General features: G+C 41.5%; 1 protein-coding gene across 11 annotated transcripts in view; it reads right to left on the bottom strand.

Annotated features, from left to right (window-relative positions):
• RFX3 (regulatory factor X3) overlaps nt 1-21,748 on the bottom strand; it is a 444,560-nt gene that overhangs the window by 15,966 nt on the left and 406,846 nt on the right. For all 11 annotated transcript variants that reach the window (XM_059411948.1, XM_059411946.1, XM_059411949.1 and 8 more), the window contains 2 exons: nt 18,901-19,109; nt 9,302-9,455 (listed from right to left, as the gene is read on the bottom strand). In XM_059411948.1, coding sequence (XP_059267931.1) covers nt 9,302-9,455; nt 18,901-19,109 — 363 coding nt within the window. The remainder of the gene's footprint in view (nt 1-9,301; nt 9,456-18,900; nt 19,110-21,748) is intronic.

Raw genomic sequence — 21,748 nt, forward strand, 5'->3', positions numbered from 1 at the left:
AAAGGCAGTAAGAACAGGTAACTGTAAAATTCTTCTGAGGTGGTTTCTACCTCGTAGTTGGAATAAGATGTCTCTTTGGGACGTATTTTTACTCTTAAATGTGAAATAAATTACACATATATAGGAGCTGAATATACAATACTTTCTCCCCATGTCACAAGTTCTTTCCTACTAGTCATTCCTACTAGTTAAAATTTGATACAAGTCTAGCTATGATCATCTAATTCTGTTTTTACGTCTTCTCTAATACTGCCATTTTTTTTTTCTAATTGACTTATTCCTGCATTCTGTTTTGTTGACTGTGTTTTTATAAAGCATTGAATTAGTTTGCCTCTGATTACCAGTTGGGCTCTATCCCAAAGAATGTTGTTGGATTCTTTGTAATTCTATGAATCACAGGACTCAACACTCAAAAACCGTCTAGAGGCTACTTTCCCTCCTTGCCATATAGTTTCATTAATGCTTTCACATGCCTTTATATTATCTGTTTTATGAACTTCAACTTCTAAGCTCATCATGTCAAAAACATGATGGTCTAATTGTACACACTGTTCCCTGGATTGTCAGTGCCAAATCAATATTTAAAAATCTAATCTGGAGGGGCACCTGGGTGGCTCAGTGCATTAAAGCCAGGATCTCAGGGTCCTGGGATCGAGCCCCACATTGGGCTCTCTGCTCATCGGGGAGCCTGCTTCCTCCTCTCTCTCTCTGCCTGCCTCTCTGCCTACTTGTGATCTCTGTCAAATAAATAAATAAAAATCTTTTAAAAAATCTAATCTGGAGTAGAAGGCAATCAAATATAATCTCTCCATGAACAGAAAGGTCTTGAAATATCAATCACAAGGGATTTCAGAGCATTAGTTAATTTTCTTGAAATGTCTTACAAATGAGAACCAAGTTAATCGAAGAATTTTACATTTAGCTTTAGTGCAGGGTTTCACAACTGAAGACAAACAGTTGTGGATTTTAAAGTGATTTCCAATTTTACAAAATTTGCAAGGAATGCTAATCATGTTCCATTTGGTAAAATCCTGCGTTCCTTGGTGATTTTTCTTTCTATAAATGTATCTCCCCAAGCATTCCCAACTAGTTCTATCAAAGCCTGCTAAGACGGTGAGATTTCTGCCGGCTTGCTGCAAACCAAAGCAAATTGGGCCCTCCAGCTGCTGGTGGTCCTGCTCCTTCGGAACGGCCACATGTGATGTCGGCTGTCCTCTCCACAGACTACGGACTTCCATCGCAAGTCTAAGCCCTCAGGCTTTTTTGTTCCCCTCTGCCCCCTGGGAACACAGCCAAGCATGCGCCTTTATGCTGTTTCAAAATCTCTAGGAACCGCTCAAGAGTAAGTACGCAGGCAATGAAGTAAGAATCTAAGCCCAACTTCCTCTTGAAGGAAAAAGTCATTTCAACAACAAGAATGTACAACGGTACCATTCGGCTGAGCAGAGAAGGGCCTCCGTCCTGAGCCCCACAGTCTGGAGAGCCCTGCCCTGGCTTTCCTGCGGCTGGGGTCCTCCCTCCCGGCCATCACTGGGCCAAGTGGACGTGTCTTCTTGTAGGCTCTGTGTCCGTCCCACTCCGCAGGCCACATTCTTGCTAAGATGTCTGGACTCCCTGAGTCCCCTTCCCGGCCTGTGCAGATTTCTTCTCCAAGTCTTCCCTTCACAAGAAAGAAGGGAGAGCCAGCGAGGGGCAGCGGTTTCCTATGGGTGGATAAAACCTAAACATTGGGCTATTCACAGCATAGGATGGGGAGGGATAAATAAGACAAGTGGTCTGGGGCCAAAGGCTGGGCATATCCATGCCATTATTTGCTGGTATGGCCCTCGGAGGAGCCTGAGAATTCTACATTTAAACCCAGCCTTCTATGTTGTGATCAAGGCATTCTTATCAACCAAGGTGGATGGAATCGATTTTGCTTATACTTTGACTCAACACTTTTGAAACGTTTGGACATGGGGGACCACAGGCCCTGCACAGGTTAGGGTTCAGCCTGGCAGCACATCCTTTACGCAAATGAAACCACGGGTTAAAAAGAAAGAACGCTGGCACACCTAACTTAAGACAGGCTTCATCAAGGCCACGGTCCTCATCTAGGAGGAAATCTGGGCCTCGGTTGACTGTGCGAGAGGCGCACTTCTTGATAATCACACCATCTCCCTTTTTCAGAAATGATTCACTCGACCGGCAATGGGGGTGGGGATAGAGAAACATGTTCTCTTTAGACCCAGTAGTGTGAATCAGGTTTGAAGGGAGCGTAGTATCAAAACACCTGACCCATGTACTCATAGAGAATCTCTCACATTCACACAAGTGTATTATTGTGTACAGCAAGGGGGAATCGCAAGAAACAGCTCCTATGACTCGAGGAACTTGTGGTCTCCAACAAGAGCAACTTCTTTATCCAAGGACCAGGAACCACTAGGGCCACCTGTTTGTGAGCGAAACTACCAGAAATACAATGGCAAGGCCAGAAGCCATCTGGGCAGGGCAGGGGATGACAAGAGTGCCGCGAAGAGCCAGCAGAGGGAGCCGTCACGCTTACTCTCTGCCCCAGAATCTACAAGTAGTTCGCTCTGAGGCTGGGGATACCAGGCTAACTCTTCCCTAAGCAAAGAGCCCAGGGGTGGACTTTCCTGAAGAGAACAGTGTGCTGAGATTTCTTTCCTGATATGTCCAGTGACCATTTCAGTTCCTGAAATATGGTAAGAGTTCTTCAACTCTTTTGGGGCGCCTGGGTGGCTCAGTCATTAAGTGTCTGCCTTTGGCTAAGGTCATGATCCCAGAGTCCTGGGATCGAGCCCCGTTATCAGGCTCCCTGCTCAGCGCAAGGCCTGCTTCTCCCTCTCCCACTCCCCCTGCTTGTGTTCCCTCTCTTGCTGTCTCTCTGTCAAATAAATAAATAAAATCTTAAAAAAAAAAGTCTTCAACTCTTTTATACTCTTTCCCCACTTCTAAACTCTCTAGGCAAGCTAACCTCTAGTTGAAAGCACTTAGGAAGGCCTAACTCAACAGAGAAGGTCCCAGAAATGTGGACAGACACATCCTGGGGGGGGCAGGGGGAAGGAGCACTTCTGGGTCTCTGAGTTCTATTTTCCTGATAAAAGAATCCAGTATGTCAATCATGAAATCCAACGAGAGGGCCTACAAATTGGTAGTCTTTCCATCATTGTTTTGTACTTGCTTTCTGGAATGCGTACTGTTTGAGCACCTACAGGACTGTGGTTAGACCACAGTTACAGGCAGAAGTCCACTCCCTGAAGAGCGGAGGAGCGGAGGTGATCGCCCAGAGCTAGCAGGAAGGAAACCAAGGACAGGTGGCTAATGAGCGGGGATCCCAGAGCTGGAAAGGGCTGTGGCCCTGGGCAGCTGAGTCCCTGGGTGCTTTTCTCAAACACAGAGAGAGAAAGGAACAGAAAGACAAACCAGGGACCAGGAGGGAAAATGAGAGAGCTTCAGGAAAGCCAGTTCTTAGGAACTTGGAGGATGACGGTGTAGAAGGGTCTCCCATGTCCTTCCTCCAGGAGGTCACTTTGAGAATTTATTTTCAAGTTGGCAGGAGTATGCTCATGTAGAGGGCAGATTTACAGCTAAAAGCAGACTACAAATTCCCAAATAATGACTTTGACTTAGGTCTGGTCTGTGGGTGGGTACGGAGGAGCTGAAGGGTGTAATTTGTTGTTGGTGGTGTTCCCCAGTACACTGAGCTTTCCAACTGCCATTGGCCTAGACTCGTTTTCCAGTTCATCGGCACGTCCTAGATGTCTAAGGAACAAAAAGTGGGAAGGGAAAGGGTGGTAGGACCATCAAGATGCATCCCGTGATGCAGAGCTAGCAGGAAGGAACTTCCTAGAACAAAAGGACGAAGCTTACATGCTCGCATCTGGTGTGTGTGTAATCGTGAGTACGTGTGTGTTGGGGAAGCTGAACAGCGCAGACGGAAATAAATGAGTCCCCGTTTGAATCTGTCTACAAACAATTTACATGATGAAAAATGAAAACGTGGACGGCACCCATGTGGCGCCTTGGAACGACACAGTTCTACTTTCTACCCCTTCCTGATTCTGGCGTTGGGGAAATTTTCAACCTCTTTTTCTCGTGGGTGAAATGTGGACACTTGCACGTGGCTTTTAAGGTTTAAGTGAATATATATTTTTTTTAAGATTTATTTATTTATTTGACAGACAGAGATCACAAGTAGGCAGAGCAGCAGGCAGAGAGAGAGGAGGAAGCAGTCTCCCCGCCAAGCAGAGAGCCCGATGCGGGGCTCGATCCCAGGACCCTGGGATCATGACCTGAGCCGAAGGCAGAGGCTTTAACCCACTGAGCCACCCAGGCACCCCTGGATGCTAAGATTCTTTTTTTTTTTTTAATAAACATGTATTTTTATCCCCAGGGGTACAGGTCTGTGAATCGCCAGGTTTACACACTTCACAGCACTCACCATAGCACATACCCTCCCCAATGTCCATAACCCCACCCCCCCTTCTCCCAACCCCCCTCCACCCAGCAACCCTCAGTTTGTTTTGTGAGATTAAGAGTCACTTATGGTTTGTCTCCCTCCCAATCCCATCTTGTTTCATTTAAGTGAATATTAAACAAGAATGCAAAACACCTAGTATCACGATTGTCACAAGGCAATTCCCCAGTGTTAATTAATTAGAAAAATTTAGGACTATCAAAAAGCTTTAGTATAACAATAAATGGTATAGCTTTCACCAAGTATTTGTTAGATTTATTAAACCGCTGCTGTTCCAAGATGGCTTTTTTCTGCAGATGATTTTAACGTGAGATTTGATCCATTCATTTTAAAATATCCTAGAACTAACCTATCATTCCACGGGTCCATTTTCAGCATATTCCCTAGTCGCACTAGATTGTAGGACTCACTGAAATCTATTTCTCATTAGTTTGATTTTACCTTCAGAATCCATGCTTATTTACCATGATTCTACGTCTACCAAATGGAACTTTTTCGCTCAACTCTCATCCTAAAAGCTTGCCTTCTGAATGATAATTGCTCTGGTCCAATTTTTAGGTTTTGAAGATCTTTTCTTTTCCCCCCCTTTTACTTTGAGTACATCAACTCTGATAAATTCAAGACATTTTTCTTTTGATGGTATATTCTTAAGGGTTCTTCCATTTTTCTTCCCCTAAAAAGTATGACTAAAATATCATCTTTTTTATATTGCAATTCATATGTGAACCACCGGAGCACTTTTCGGGTCCTACTTTTCATTTCAAAAAATTGGCTAAGTAGGTGGCTTAGATGTAATATTAAATAAATGTAATTAAATTATGACAGACAATTTAAATATATTGAATAAGTTAAACACAAAAATATTTAACACAGAAAATCATTTTATGCAGCCACCAAAATTTATAGATCCAGCTGAATATTTTAATGGACTATGCCTATTTTAAGGAAATAAACTTCCAGAGAGACTCCAAATAATCATAAGATTCAAATAATAGGATAGTTTCCTGCTCAGTTTTTCTCGTCAGGGCTGTACAGAAAGCCCTGGTTTTTTTTTTTTACAATTTTCATTTAACAGGTGTGCAAACAGATGCAACTTGTTTATTTTATTCCTACTCTTAAAATTTCTCCACTCCCAGAGAGTCTCTGTGTGTATTTATAGTATTAAAGTTCAAAAAAAATTACATAATTTTAGCAGCAAATAAACTCTGTTTCCTTTTTATCATCCAGGCGAAAAATTTTACCAAAAAAAATTTAACGAAACTCTGGACTTGCCCGTGCTTTGAATAACTTACTAGTCCGCATTACTGTGGCAGTGGGCTGGCATTTAGATGAAAACGCATGGGGTGAGATTCTGTTTCTGTTTCTTTTTGGGGGGCGCCCTGACACGGCGGTCAGACTTAAGGTAGTGTAACAGGGAATGCAAAAATAGTAGTTTTGTACCGCTGTATCTCGTTTATATGTAAAACATGGATTGGTCTCTCCTGCCTGCTCAACTAATGTAAACAACTGTAAAATTAAAATTTATTTGTTGTTTTCTCATTAATAAGGTATACTAACGATCCCTAAGTCACTTTAAAAGGAAAGCTTTTCCCCTTGCTTCTGGACCTAGCTGGCTGTCTGCCACCTGTCCCAAGGAAAGCACCCATAAGGCAAAACCAATGTCTGGCCCAGTCCGTCTGGCTTCGCGGCTCTTCTTCCTCCCACCTCCCCATCCTGCATCAGGTGATAAGCGTGGGGGATTAGCACCAAGAATTTGGGGGCCAGTTTGCTTGGTTTTGGAGCCTGATTTCGCACCATTAGTGGCTGTGTGACCTTAGCGAGCTACTTGATGGCTCTGTGTCTCATGTCATTGTAAAATACATACGGCTTTGGGGTGCTTGGGTGGCTCAGTGGGTTAAGCCTCTGCCTTCCACTCAGGTCATGATCTCAGGGTCCTGGGATCGAGTCCCGCATCGGGCTCTCTGCTCAGCGGGGAGCCTGCTTCCTCCTCTCTCTCTGCCTGCCTCTCTGCCTACTTGTGATCTCTGTCTCTCAAATAAATAAAATCTTTAAAAAAATACATACGGTTTTATACAGGGATAACAGTATTCATTGAGTTGTCAAGAATTATTAAGTTAATCTACATAAAACACTTAGAACAGTGCCCAGCACATAAATGGTATGTGAAATGCAGGTTTCACTTGAAGTTTCTGGCTTTCTTTCCTCATGCAATTCTACCTCCTGTCTACTGAATTTGAGGTTGTTTGACCCTCACATTTTCCACAGAAACTTCCCCTTGGCCATACTCCTTTCCATCGCAGGCAGGACCCGTGTGCATGTCTCTGTGCCCTGTTACTTCTGGACTTGATGTCTGGAAGGGGGAATCACCCACGGGGCGAAAGCAACTGAGCCTCAACATGCAAAAGCCCTTTTGACCTCCAATCTGAATTCTAGGGTAGCCACAGGATAACAAGGGAGAGACATATGTGAAAATAACCTCTGTTTTCCTGAATTTCCTTCTCTTCTTCCCAAGAATCAAGAAATTTTACATATGATAATATGACCACGACCTCCAGATCTGCAGTGGCCAACAGATATACAAGGCCATCGACGCTGTATGGAGAGAACAAAGCTATAAAAGGAGCCTTGATTGGCCGGGGCTGAATAATGGATGAGTAGAGACAGCTCAAAGGATGGTCCTATAAATTGGGTAAGGAGAGAGTAAGCAAAGAAATCAAGAGATGCTCTTAGATCTTAGGTCTTCCAGAAGGTATTTTTTACCTTATTTTCTAATCAAGATTTTATTCTTATTACATCTTCACCTCTTGGGGGAATGTGTCACACTCATTCACATTGTTTACATAAAATAAACAAAAACCAAACCAAAAGAATGCCTACAGGCACAGTCAGTCGGCAGTACTGACTATGAGACCATCTTAACCCTGGTCAGCCAGCACTGCCCGCACCAACAAGCAGGGGGCGTGCTGAGCCCTCACGCTGGGTGACCAGCTCCTGCCCACTGCCTCTATGCTCTTGAGATGCAAGGGAAGCCAAGACCAGGCATCAGGATTAGCCTCGTGGTACTCATCCGAACCCCTGCTATCACTATGCTGACCACCTTGTTAAGAAGTCCCAGAATAGACGAGGGGGTTGGCAAATGGGTTAAATATACCGGAAGGCAAGTCTGTTTCCAAAGTTCGGAGCCCTGACTGGAGAAATTCTGCAGTACTTAATCTACATGCCCACTGGGCGTTTGTAAGACAACCACTGCAAGAGGCTCTAAAGGAAGGTCAAGTCTAAGAAAAGTCTAGATTGTTTGGGTCCTGCCTGTTGTCTAAAAGCTACAGTGATCCTGGCTTCATCTTGCACACAGAATGTATGTACATATAACTGGCATGATTTAAGCACAATCACTACTGAGAACATCACACAAACACGTACAGATCAACACATGAGAGGGATTTTAAAGAGGGAAAGGGGAACCTTTTGCCCAACCTACTGAAGACGTCTGACATGGATTTTATTGATAGTAGAACACTTACAAAGCATCTTGAGGTATTTTAATATATTTTAATTTATATCTTTTTTTTTTAAAAAGATTTTATTTATTTATTTGACAGACAGAGATCACAAGTAGGCAGAGAGGCAGGCAGAGAGAGAGAGAGAGAGAGAGGGAAGCATGCTTCCTGCGGAGCAGAGAGCCCGATGCGGGGCTCGATCCCAGGACCCTGAGATCATGACCTGAGCCGAAGGCAGCAGCCCAAACCACTGAGCCACCCAGGCGCCCCGTAATTTATATCTTTATCATATTTATTAAACTAGGAAAAGCATCTAATATTTACTTGGATTTTCTAAAACTTAAATAACCACATACACACAGCTTCAAAATGAACCTATCTTCTTTACTGCTTTGGGTAATTTGTAATATTGCCTGATATTTATTACCTAGCAAGATCCGAAGGACCCCCATTTCAGGACAATGAAATGAGATGGCGGACATTCACTTGAGCATTTGCACCCATCCCGCATAGTGTTCACCACTCCTAGTGTAAATTTACTTCGGAGGGTTAGCTTTCTGACACGCGCTGAAAACAACACAGTTTTATTTTCTATCTAAGAACTATGAAGAGAATGTTTTCTTCTTCATAGCTTCAGCAGTGAGAAACCTGATTTGAAAACCAGAGTCTGAGTACTTGAGACAGTCTCCACCACCCACCAGAGCTATGTAAACATTTCATCTGGGTCCTTTGCTTTTTACATCAACCTCAGATACTCATCTGTAAACCGGGGTAGAGCTGTGCTTGTCTCGGAAAGCGTCCAGTGTTTTGTTACATAGAAAGGACTTCGAGCTGTGCCTGGCACATAGTCAGTGCCCCCAAAACATAAGCTTTTGGCACCATTATCATCGTTACTATCCTTCTGAAACAGAATCATTTCTTTCGTTCCTGGGCACTTGGACAAAGAGCCTACAAAAATTCGTATTTCGTCTCTTCTGCACATTCCTAGCCCTTCGCCTTATCAGCAACATCAATCTTTCCTACTTCCCGTTCCATAAGGGTTTTTTTCAGTCCAGTGATTCTCAAAGTTTTCTTTCAAGCAGACACCTTTATAATATATTGAACCATACCATGAACGTTCACATGATGTAATTTATAATTTTAGACTCTTTTGTTAAGAGAATACACATAAACAGAAGGATTTAAGGACCCCCACCCCCCAATAACTCCACAGTCCCCCAGGGCCTTCATTGCTTTCATCAATCAGTAATATATTCAAATTAAAACAAAATTCAGGTTCTTTTGTCAAAGCCCCATGAGTCACAGCTCTTCTGGCCTCTCTTACCTCGCCCATGACCGCGATGGGTGTCTCTCCTGTTGCCTGAGCAACACGATGTTCTACTAAGTAGAACATGTACTCATCGTAGAGCAGACGGATCAGGTGGAAGGAGCCGAAGCTAGCAGCACTGCGTAAGGTTAAGTCCCGAATAACCATTGAGCTGTTTCGAGAGAGAAGACATATATGCAGCCAATATTAGTGACCAGGACGAAAGTTCAACCTACTTTCCCTCCTAAAAGAAGTTAAGTCAGAGGGTCTAAAAGGCTGGGGTACTACACAACTTGCCAAAGACTAATTTCATGACTGAAAGCAGTCAGCTCCACTCATTGAAACAGGGTGGTAAAGAGGCACCCCTTCGTGAGTTCTGGTTGGATCCTGACCAGATCTAGACAGGTCTTCACCGGGAAAAAACATTTTATTGTCATGGCTGAGTTTTCTGATTCTATCTCTCTCACAGAGGGGACCAGAACTAAATAAAAAAGATTGTTGAAAGATTGGCAATTCATCACTACCATAAGAAACACTCAAAGTGAAAATCTTATTGATGGGTAAACAATGTGTCACCACATCCCAGTGATGACTTTGGGTGTACACTTCAGAAGAAATAGGTATTTGTGCCATACAAAGATTACAAAACATACTCAGTAGTAACGCTCCCAGATGTGGCCATAGAGAATGAAAGTATGCACAGGGATCCCTGCAGATCTTATTGGAAGGCAACTTTATTAATTGATCCCCAGTTTCTTACTGATGTCCATTTAAATTAAGCTGATTTTCCATTAGAAATAAGTATAATAAAATTAATTAAGAAATGCATATCTTTGAAAAAATGTGAATTTATAAAATATGATACCAAAATATGAATGATATTATTAATACTAACAATATACTCTACTATTTTAAAAATGGAAACCAGTCCTCAATAAAATTTTGTCCTCACTGAAGATACACTGGTCTTGGATCTTATCCTCATACTTCAAACCTCCTTAATATTTCTAACTTAGAGCCAGAGTGGGGTGAGTATATGTGTGTGTGTGTGTGTGTGTGTGTGTGTGTGTGTTTCTTATCACTCTCATTTCATGGTCTTTTCTAGAGATTTTTGGCCTAGGAGAACTAAAACAGCCATTATATTCTTAGATAGGTGGAAGAAATAGGATCTCACAAATGGATAGGCTGATATCCTAAAGCCTGTTTTGCAATGAAGAATTGTAAAATGTCAGGCAGATGGAAAAAGACTGTACTTCTGTTTTCTGTTTCATTGTCAACTTTATTTATGTAGAGGCTATTAATATATCAAATTCTATACATTCGGTTTGGCAAGTGGCAGATGATCATGGTACATGTGAAACTCTAAACCCTACATTCTGATCCTGGCTCTTTGTTAACTCACTGTCGACTTTAAACAAATCATTTCCCTGAGATTGCTTTTCTTCTTAGGTGAAAATAAAATCTACATTTTTGCTCTTACTTAACTTACATGATTATTTCAAGGATGTGAAATAAACTTATGAATGAAAAGACCAACTACTTAAAAATAAGTATAATATACAGAACAGGAGAAGATGAGCTTCTCATTCTCAATTGGTTATAGCAACAAGAACAGGAGGTCATTATAGGATGATGGCAGCGGACCTCCCATTAGTGGATTTATTTACTAAAAAGAAAAAGAAAAAGCAGGAGTTTAGAGTGAGACTGACTCATGTTAACCACAATGTGATCTTAATTTTAATCATGCCGTTCAACATTTTAACGTTCAAGGTTAGTATAGATCAAATGAGATAATGTATGTGAGATCTTAAGAAAACTAGCCATTACTCACTTCTCTGATGTTGGCTATAGCAACATTTTTCTATATATGTCTCCTGAGGCAAAGGAAACAACAGCAAAAATAAACTATTGGGACTACTTCAGAATAAAAAGCTTCTGCACTGCAAAGGAAACAAACAAACAAACAAAAAACCCTAAAAGACAACCTACTGAATGGGAGAAGATATTTGCAAAGACATATCCAATAAAGGGTTAGTATCCAAAATATATAAAGAACTTATATAATTCAACACACACACATACACACACAAAACACAACAATCCGATTAAAACATAGGCAGATGACACAAACAGACATTTCTCCAAAGAAGATATCCAGATGGCCAACAGACACATGAAAAGATGCTCAACATCATTCATCATCAGGGAAATACAAATCAAATCCACACTGAGGTATCATCTCACTCGGTCAGAATGGCTCAAGTCAAAACACAAGAAATAACAAGTGTTGGCAAAAATGTGGAGAAAAAGAAACCCTCAAGCACTGTTGGTGGGACTATAAAATGGTGCAATCACTGTGGAAAACAGTACGAAGGTGCCTCAAAAAACTACAAATATAATCACCAGATGGTCTCGTAATCCCACTACTGGGTATTTACCCAAAGAATATGAAAACACAAACTCGAAAAGATACACGCACCCTATGTTTATTACAACGTTATTTACAATAGCTCAATTATAAAAGCACCGAGTGTCCACCCATCGACAGATGGGTGTCATATATACATACATTGACTATTATTCAGCCATAAAAAGAATGAAATCTTACTATTTGCAATGATAGGGATGATCTAGAGATTAAAATGCAAAGTGAAATGTTAGTCAGAGAAAGACAAATACCGTATGATTTCACTCATATGTGGAATTTAACAAAACAAACGAACAAAGGAAAAAAGAGACAAACCAAAAAGCGGACTCTTAACCATAGAGAACTGATGGTTTTTTAGAGGGGAGGTAAGTGGGGGGCATGGGTGAAATAGGTGATGGGGATTATGAGTACATGTATCATGGTGAGCACTGAGTCAGGTACAGAATTAGTGAATCACTATACTGTACACCTGCAACTAATATAATGCTGTATGTTAATTATATTGGAATTAAAAGAATTATCCATTACCACAGTACTACATATATTAGAGATAATAATATATTCATTATCATACATCATGGTTCTAGTGAATAGTTCCTTAGACTCAAACACCTTAGTGAAAGCTCAAGTTTAGAACTCTGTAAGTGAACTACTAAAAACAGATTCTTTCATTCACATGCCACACACATAAAATTCTGTTTATAATTCTATAAATGGATATAAAATTCTACATATAAATTCTAGAAACAAACATAAAATTCTATATATTTGAAATTAAACAATTATTTTTCTACGGAAAAATCTAAAAAGGCAGAGAAACCTCTAATTAAAAGAGCAAAAGCAAGCACAACATGAAAATAATAAAATGTTGCATAACATCTTTACCTCTACTGATCCAAACTGGATCATATGAAATAAAGAATTTTGGAAAACCAAGTCAGACAGAGGCAGAATATTTGCTCCTAACTGCATCGCTTATTGAAGGCAGCAAATATTTATAATATGTCCCGGAGAAGACAAATGGCTAAAAAAAGTTAAAAAAATGAATACTCTTATTCAATATTTCAAAAATTACCAATTAAAATACCAAATATCATTTATCATACTGTAAGAGAGGAGGAGGTCCCGTGTCACAGGGAAGACGGGAAAAGAACTCTCATTTACTGTTTTCACAAGTATAAATTCATGAAGCTTCTGCTTAGAAGAGAAATTTGGCAGTATTTATCAAAATTAAAAATGCAGAAAACCTTTGACCTACCAATTCTAATTCCAAAAATTTATGCAAATGAACAAAGGTAAGTTTTAACTGTAGCAAATTTATCCCACTGAGAAACTAGGAGGGAAAGCCAAATATCCATCAGTTGATGTTGATTAAACGAATTATGGCTCATTCATATACAAACTGTGCAGTTTAAAGAAACGAGGAAAACCAGACAGAAAGGTAGTAACTCAGAAAGGTGTCTATGATATTATGTCAAGTTAAAGAAGTAAGATATATAGGAGTTTATTTAACAGGACAACAGTCTTGTAGTTAAAGAAAAAAAAAAAAAAAAAACCCTACCCTTAAGTAAATGGGAAATTATTAGCTCTGAGCTAGCACACTTCATTAACACAGTGTTAATCACTTCAGAAAGTTCAAACCTTTTTACCAAAATGCGTCTGAAGATACAGGGGAAATTTCATGCAAAGATTACATTATTTTTGTCATTGTATCACAATGCCAAAACCCACCTAAATGCTTAAGAATAGGGGAAAAGGTAAATGTTTAAATAACGTGTGAGATATACATGTGATATTGGATATTGTGAGAACATTATAAAAGTTATGCTTCTGGGGGCGCCTGGGTGGCTCAGTGGGTTAAGTGTCTGCCTTCGGCTCAGGTCATGATCTCCGGGTCCGTGGATGGATGCCGCACAGGGCTCTCTGCTCAGCAGGGAGCCTGCTTCCCCTCCTCTCTGTGCCTGCCTCTCTGCCTACTTGTGGTCCCTCTATCTCTGTCAAATAAATAAATAAAATCTTAAAAAAAAAAAAAAGCTATGCTTCTGAAGGTGTTTAATGACAAGAAATGCTTAAGATATAATGTCAAGTGAAAAATGCTAAGGGAAAGAAAAATACAGATGATAAACTATGGTAAACAACTGAATTCCAATTTTATATCGCCACAAAAAAGCCCCAAAAATTCACCAGTGGTTATTTTTCCAGGTATTAAAATTATGAATGATGTAAGTTTGTTTCTTGTTAAGTTTTTGGTTTTTTTTTAAAGATTTCATTTTTGGAGCGCCTGGGTGATTCAGTTAGTTAAGTGTCCAACTCTTGGTTTTGGCTGAGGTCCTGACCTCATAGGTTGTGGGATCGAGCCCCATGTTGGGTTCTGTGCTCAGTGGGAGTCTTCCTGGGTATTCTTTCCTTCTGCCCCTCTCCTCACTCATGTTTTCTCTCTCTCTCCCAAATAAGTAAAATCTTAAAAAAAAAAATACAGTATCTTATTTTTTTAAGAAATCTCTACCCCCAACATAAGGCTCAAACTTACCACCCACAGATCAAGAGTAACAGTCTTTACTGACTGAGCCAGCCAGGTGCCCTTCCTTGTTATTTGTAATATGTCACAGATTTTCTAAAGTGAGCACATATTGATTTCATTTAAAAAATGTTTAATTTTAATTTTTCGTATTTAAATTTTTTAAAAGATTTTATTTATATACTTGAGAGAGAGAGGGAGAGAACCAGAGAGAGAGAGAGAGAAAGCAGGAACAGAGGGGAGGGGCAAAGAGAGAAGCAGACTTCTTGCTGAGCAGGGAGCCCCAAGCGGGGCTCGAACCCAGGACCCTGGGATCATGACCTGAGCCGAAGGCAGAGCTTTAACTGACTGAGCCACTTAAGTGCCCCTAAAATATGTTTATTTCAATAGAGGACATTACAAGTATAAAAAAAAATTTTTCAGTAAATTGTTGCAGAGATAAATATCCCAGATATAGGATGAATCATATATAGTATTTTTTAAGTTCAAGTTGTAGGCCTTTATATTTCCCTTGAGATAGGAAAAACCCTGAAATCGTGTTAATGACTAAGAAAAGTATTCAGACTGAGGAGCCTTCTGACAGTGCTATCGACGTCTGCTGAGTCCACTGCTTTTGCCCAAGGGGATTTACATTCGTCCACTGGGTCGAGGATTATCGCAGTCTTGCTCTGCGCCAGTGTCTTGTTCCAGAGCGAGTCCCAGGAAATTCTAGTATCAACAGAGCTCACACTCTAGCAAGAGAAATGGCTGGGGAAAAACACCACAGGTAGATATAAAATATAAAGTGAGGCCATGATAAATCCTATGCGAAAAAAATAAATCAGGGAAAGCAGTCAGAGAGTGATGGGGGCAGGTACTTTCAGCGAGGCTGTCAGGTAAATTCTTTCTGAAGAGGGGACATAACGGAGTGGAAACTGGATTGAACGAAGCCTTGTGAATGTGGGAGCTTCCCCGGCAGAAAGGAGAGCAAACGCCAAGACTGTGAGGCAGAACCATGCTGGATGCATTCAAAGAAGAGCCAGGAGGCTCGTGCCAGGAGCAAGGGTGCCTGGGTGGCTCAGTGGGTTAAGCCACTACCTTCAGCTCAGGTCATGATCTCAGGGTCCTGGGATCGAACCCTGCATCGGGCTCTCTGCTCAGCAGGGAGCCTGCTTCCCTCTCCCTCTCTGCCTGCCTCTCTGTCTACATGTGATCTCTCTCTGTCAAATAAATAAATAAAATCTTAAAAAAAAAAAAAGACAAGAAGCAAAGAGAAAAATCCAGAGTGGGCCTGGGGTCACTCCTGGATGTCGGGTCTTGTAGGCCATGACAAGGCCTTGGGTTTTATTCTAAGTGTTTTGGAAACTTTTAGACAGTTAGGCAATCAACTTATTTCAGCACAAAATACACACGTAATACCAAAATCTGCTGGAAAACAAAACAAAACAGAAATCTGCTGACCTTCCGGTACAATCCCTAGCTATTTTTACCAGATACTGATAAGCATGCCATGAAATTACTGTCGTAGGTGTAGAAAAATATCAGTTGACTTGCATGATTAATGCTATGTCTCCTTCAGTATCTTCTCTATGTTGGGCCTTTGCCCTACAAGCCAAGTATTAAATGACACAATTAGCAGTTTAATTGGAAACTTTTTGTCTGATTCAGACTTCTGTAAGATATGTTGCAAAACAGACTCCACTGGATTTCGCGTTGCTAAGTTACCACCAATTCAACTTCTTTTAAAATCAGAGTTCTCCCGTTAATTATTTTATAACAGATGAGGGACCCCTTTGTGGATTTATCTTTATAACTATGGTCTGGAAGCTGTAGCATATACACTAACCAGTGATACTCAGTCCACTCTGTGCATCCGGGGATATGCCACAACCTTCCTAAGGAGAAAGAGGACAGCGTCGCACCGGTGACCCCCACACATTCTTTTCAAACAGTGCTGACGGTCGGCTCCAAAAAACTATTACTTTCTGGAAGATGTATAAATCGTCCAGTTGTAGGAATACTAAGTTCCCTGTATCCCCTTTCAAGTCACTGTATCAAAGCTATATATTTTGTTCTTTAAAAAGGGAGTATTTGGGTGACCCTCGGGAATGTTCTCTTCTGTTAACCACAGAACACACCGGCTGAGAAATGGCCCACATGACTTCTCCAGGTCTGCCCAAGAAAGGTGGTGATATGGTCTTCCCACCTCCCAGCTAGCCAACGGTAGTCATTCAAAGCCAGGTTAGGCCAGGAGAGACCCGTGTTTGGAGCACAGTGTGTCTGCAGCAGCAGGTCACCTGCTGTCCAGATTGTCCGCCAGCCCATTTCTCTCTTTGTACGCATGGAAATGTACACACAGAACTTTAGAAATTATGAGATCACCTGGCTTCAGAACACGAAGGGTCTGTGTGTGGAACTGCCAAATTCTTATTTCAATGCCAGAACCATGGGGGAAAACACACACACACACACACACACACACACACACAACTCTGTAGTTCTGACTGTCTGATACTTTGTGAATGCAATTTCATTACCAAAATGTTCTTAAGCCTCAGTAAAAAAACAGTTTGGGTTTTAACGGCTCTTCCGTTTCTAAGCTATGGACTTTTCCTACGAGCAGGAGGTATGCATCTGTCTGAATATGCTTTTCCTTCTGCAGCCCTGAACTATCTGCCTTTGAGTCTTTTTGAAATGAAAATAATGACCATAATAGTGTCTAATAATAACAAGCCAATTATCCCCGACTCAGGCAAGGACAGAGGGCAGGCAGGGGATGCTCTGCCGGGTTTGTATATCTGCAGAGAACAAGAAATACAAGTAAGTAATTTTCTCTCCTTTCAAGATACTTGCAACAGATCTCTGCGGAGATGGAGGCTCTAGGGGTTTATTTCTAAAACGATATCAACTAAATATAGAAAAAAAATAAAAACCCACAGGAAGGAGTAGGGCAAGGATGACTTCGCAACATAAGAAAGCTCTAAGAAGGAAGAAAAAAGAAAAAACCCACAACCTTGCATTTTCTGATATTGGCGAAGCTATTGGCCTTAGAGGTTCTAGAAGAATCAGCTTGTGTAACTTTGGTTTCGTCTGTCTTTCATGAAATACATACACCATCTGTATGACTTGCTGAGAAGACAATGTTTGAATAATTAAAAAAAAAAATCAAGTCATAGGCAAATGGGAAAATATCCAGAATCTTCTTAAGAAATGTTCCCAAATTAAAATTCTGAATTCTTACAATTACCCCTACTGTTGCTGCGGTTTCTTTGAGACACTGTGACAATGTTTTCGAAATCTTCGCCATGTATCCAGGGAAAACCTCCACCTCTCATCGACATCTTTCTCGTTAACACCCAGACATCTAAACCTACCACTGGCCTCGCTGCAGCATACGAGGGGGCTCACTGAGCCAGGCAGCATTTTAATAAGGCCCTTCTCAAATCCCATGGGCTAAAGGTATCAGATGTAGGAGAGACAGAACTGTGGAATTATTCCAATCCCAAAACAAAAACAGAATGACAGTAATACAAAGCAGGCAAGCTTTCCTTCACTTGACCCTGGGCTAGACATCAGAAAGCTATGAGATAAGATAAAATTAACACTTAATGAAGCATCAGAGCAGAGCTAGAGCTTAATTTACCTTATTCGTGTTATGAAATGAAACCCCACCCCTCAGTTTCATCCCATATATATATATGGAATATAAGGTATATAAGCCCATGTACACAGGCTCTGTTTTTAATCCTTAGGGCAGACCTATAGTCAACAACTCATCCCGACCCTTGATGTCACATATCATGTCACCTGAAAGGTTCTCTCTTCCGGGGTTCCATGTGGACAGAAACATGCATATACAATTTTAGTCAATAAGGGATTCATAGTGCACCATCTACTGATTATTGGTTCTTAAACTGGTTATGGATTAGAACCATAACCTCACCAGGAGGAAGCTCTCTGAAGACCAAATTTCTGACGACCTCATGTCCTAATCACTACCATCCACACAACAAGATTTTCAAATCAGTAGGGTTGGGGGACGTTCCTACAATTTTTATTGTTTTTACACTAATTCTAATGTGCAGCTAGGTTTGAAAACAGTCGTAGCTGATAAAATTAAGAAATGAACTGGCTGGTTCTGAGCTTGCATCACCAACACTTAAAAGACTTTCTTAAAGGCACAGATGGCTGGGTTCATGCTCTATAGTTCCTGATTCTGGCAGATTTAGGGGAGCGGCCTGAGCGTTCCCTTTTGGAATATGCTTCCAAGTGAAAGTGATGCTCCTGGTCTAATGACCGCAGCTCGCAAATCACCCACACCAGCAGATCAGGAGGAGAGTGGGGTTAAGTCTTCACCACAGAGGCCCAAATAATGTACGTCTGCAAGAGGGGGGTAGCTGGGCCCTTTTCTGTCTGTTGCTGAATATGTCTCCTGGACTGGTGCCTGAGACCTCCCACCTGGGAATGCCCGGGCTGGGAGCAAGAGGCTTCAACTCCCGAACGAGAGGGTCTGTCCCCATAAACCTGCTGGTCCGACTCCACGAGGCTGGAATCGCCGAGGCGGGCTGAAGGTACTAGCAATGGGGAGTTTCCAAACCAACCCTCCGCTCATTTCCTTCCCCCGTCTGAGAAGCACGCCTATTTGCAGAACATGCAACAATCCATGAAGCTCAGGAAAACGTGAGACAGTACCTGTAGAAAGACCATTTTAGCAGGAATTGCCGGGCGGCTTTAGGAAAACTGGGCCTTCCCTCGTAGGGTTTTAGCGCCTGCATCATCACGTTGTCCAGCCACGCGGCCCACTGCTCCAGGGTGCTCTGCTGCTGGAGGGTCATCTTGAAGTCTGTCTCTAGTCTCTGGACCATGTTGTCATCACACTGGCACACCCAAGACGCCTGCTCCTGGGACAGGACACGGAAAGCAAAGGGAAACTTCAACTCAGCGTCTTTCCCTTGAAGGTCGGCACACAGACCCTGCGCGTGAACAGGAAATTACAAGGACAGCTTCCAACAACGACATGAGTTCAGAAAACGAAGGACCACTTGCAGGTTGTTAAGAAAACTTGCAGCCTCTGCCCCTGAAAACAAGACGCGACATGGAAGTGTGACTTGGTTTTTCCACATCAGCTAGTGCACGTATAGGGCTCAAATACGCGATCATCTAAGGAAAAAGAGTGGCTGAACTGAGTGTACAGGGTCTGCCTCCAAAAGTCAGCTCTCTCTCACTTTCTCCCCACTCTACCTCACCCCACAATTAAGAACAGAGAAAACTTTAAAGCCAATCAATCCGTTTGAGAAGATTTAGGGAAAGTCAGATGGAAAAGCAGATTCGACTGGCCAAAAGTGTTCCCTCAGGATTAAAAGAGAAACAAGCCCAGAGTGGAAGGAGGTGGGAGCATGTGCTGGATGAGTTTTATGGATCAGGAACCAAAATCTCCAGGACTACCGAGGCAAGGGTACGAATGCAAATTAATTCATGGAACTGAAAACAACAGTAACGACGGCCACAAAACTACTTTAGAGAAAAGGTAGACATCTACCTGCATCTCACTGGGAAGTTTTTGGTTCAGAAACAGCAATGGGAACAGAAACTTTTTTTTTTTTTTAAAAAGACTGTATTTATTTATTTATTTGATAGAGAGAGAGAGAAAGAGAGAGAGACCACAAGTAGGCGGAGAGGCAGACAGAAGGCAAGGGAGGAGCAGGATTCTTGCTGAGTAGAGAGCCTGATGCGGGGGCTCGATCCCAAGACCCTGAGATCAAGACCTGAGCTGAAGGCAGAGGCTTAGCCCAGCGAGCCACCCAGGCGCCCATGGAATGGAAACCTTTAAAGTTGCTTTTCAGTAGTTGCTCTAAGTTTTGTGACATTTCCAGGGTTGTGTTATATTTTATTTCTTAGATTTCATCTCTTTAGTAGGAGCAGGGGGAGGAGCAGAGGGAGACGCAGGCTCCCCACTGAGCAGGACGGTAACTGCAGGGCTCATCCCAGGACCCTGGGATCGTGACCCAAGCCCAAAGCAGACGCTTCACCGACTGACCCACCCAAGTGTCCCTGTGTTATATTTAAAAATTAAAAAAATATACACCCTCAGGGTCAAAACATAATTATTGGGGAATATAATGTTTGACTGAGAGTCAGAGGACATGGACTTTAATGCAGGGCGTGTGTCAGCTAAACCCACCTCAAGCAACTCGTGTGATCTACGTGGGCCTCATTTTCCCGAAGTATAAAATAGAGAAATGTGATGTGACAAGAATTTTTAAGCTGCGTTCACTGCAACCAGAAAATGTTTTCAAGAAAAGCTCCTTCGGAGGGGTGTCTGTAAAGGTCCTAATTCTACCTCTAAAACATTGTGATCGCGTGTGTATTTTTCTGGAAAGGGCGTGTATAGCTTCCATGCCACGAGCCGTCGGAGGGCGAGTCCACTCACACCGGCAGCTTCTGCTGAGGAAACCCCTCATCTTCATTCTCGGGTTCCCGCCTCTCTTCTCACGGTACAGACATTACCTATTCAAGAGACTGTTCAACTGGGAGGCATTTTAAAAGCAAAATGCCCAAACTGAATTTATTCTCTTTCCCTAGGTAAACCCACAGTTCCTTCTTTTCAATAGATGACACCATCCGCTATCCTTCTCTGATCTAATTAACCATAAAGTCTTTCAGATGTACCTTCTAAGAATCACTTTCAAAGTTTAAAGTGCACTATAAATATAATTCTAGAAAAAACTGAAAATACGAATGAGCACAAAGGAACAAAATATTAGGAATATCTAAGATGTCAACACTAAGAGATAACTAAAACAGGCTTTCAAACGATTCACATGCACTATGTGCTTATGCATATATAAATATTTAAAATAAAAAAGGATCACATTATTCATTCGAGTAGAGATTCTGCTTAGTTTCTCTTATGAGAACTGAATTTATATATGATATTTATAAGATAACTGAATTTCCATGTAGGCAAATGTAGAGCTATGTTTAATTGCTGAGTGACTGAATTTGCTTTAATGCGTGAATATACCATTATTTTCATAATCCATTCCACACAGTTAGACACTCGTGTTCATTATGATTTTTTACTATTAGGTAAAATGCTGGAATTAGCCATCTTGAAGCGACATCTTTGCAAAGTCTGCATTTACTCCTTTATGAAAGAATTATATAAGAATAATAATTAAACTCTTCCAATACACACTGTCAAATGACTGAAGTTTTATATTAAGAGTCCGGGAGAGTATCCAAGGAAGAATCTAGGCATCAAGGAAAGGATAGGGAAGGTTGTTTTTGTTCTCCTTCATTAATGCCTGCGCATTTTTAAAACTGTGGTAAAAAACTAATAACATAAGTTTATCTTCTTAACCATTTTTTTTTTTAAAGATTTTATTTATTAATCTGACAGAGAGAAATCACAAGTAGACAGAGAGGCAGCCAGAGAGAGAGAGAGAGGGAGAGGGAAGCAGGCTCTCTGCCGAGCAGAGAGCCCGATGCGGGACTCGATCCCAGGACTCTGAGATCATGACCCGAGCCGAAGGCAGCG

This window comes from Mustela nigripes, chromosome 9 (genome assembly GCF_022355385.1).
Source record: "Mustela nigripes isolate SB6536 chromosome 9, MUSNIG.SB6536, whole genome shotgun sequence".
Taxonomy (NCBI): domain Eukaryota; kingdom Metazoa; phylum Chordata; class Mammalia; order Carnivora; family Mustelidae; genus Mustela; species Mustela nigripes.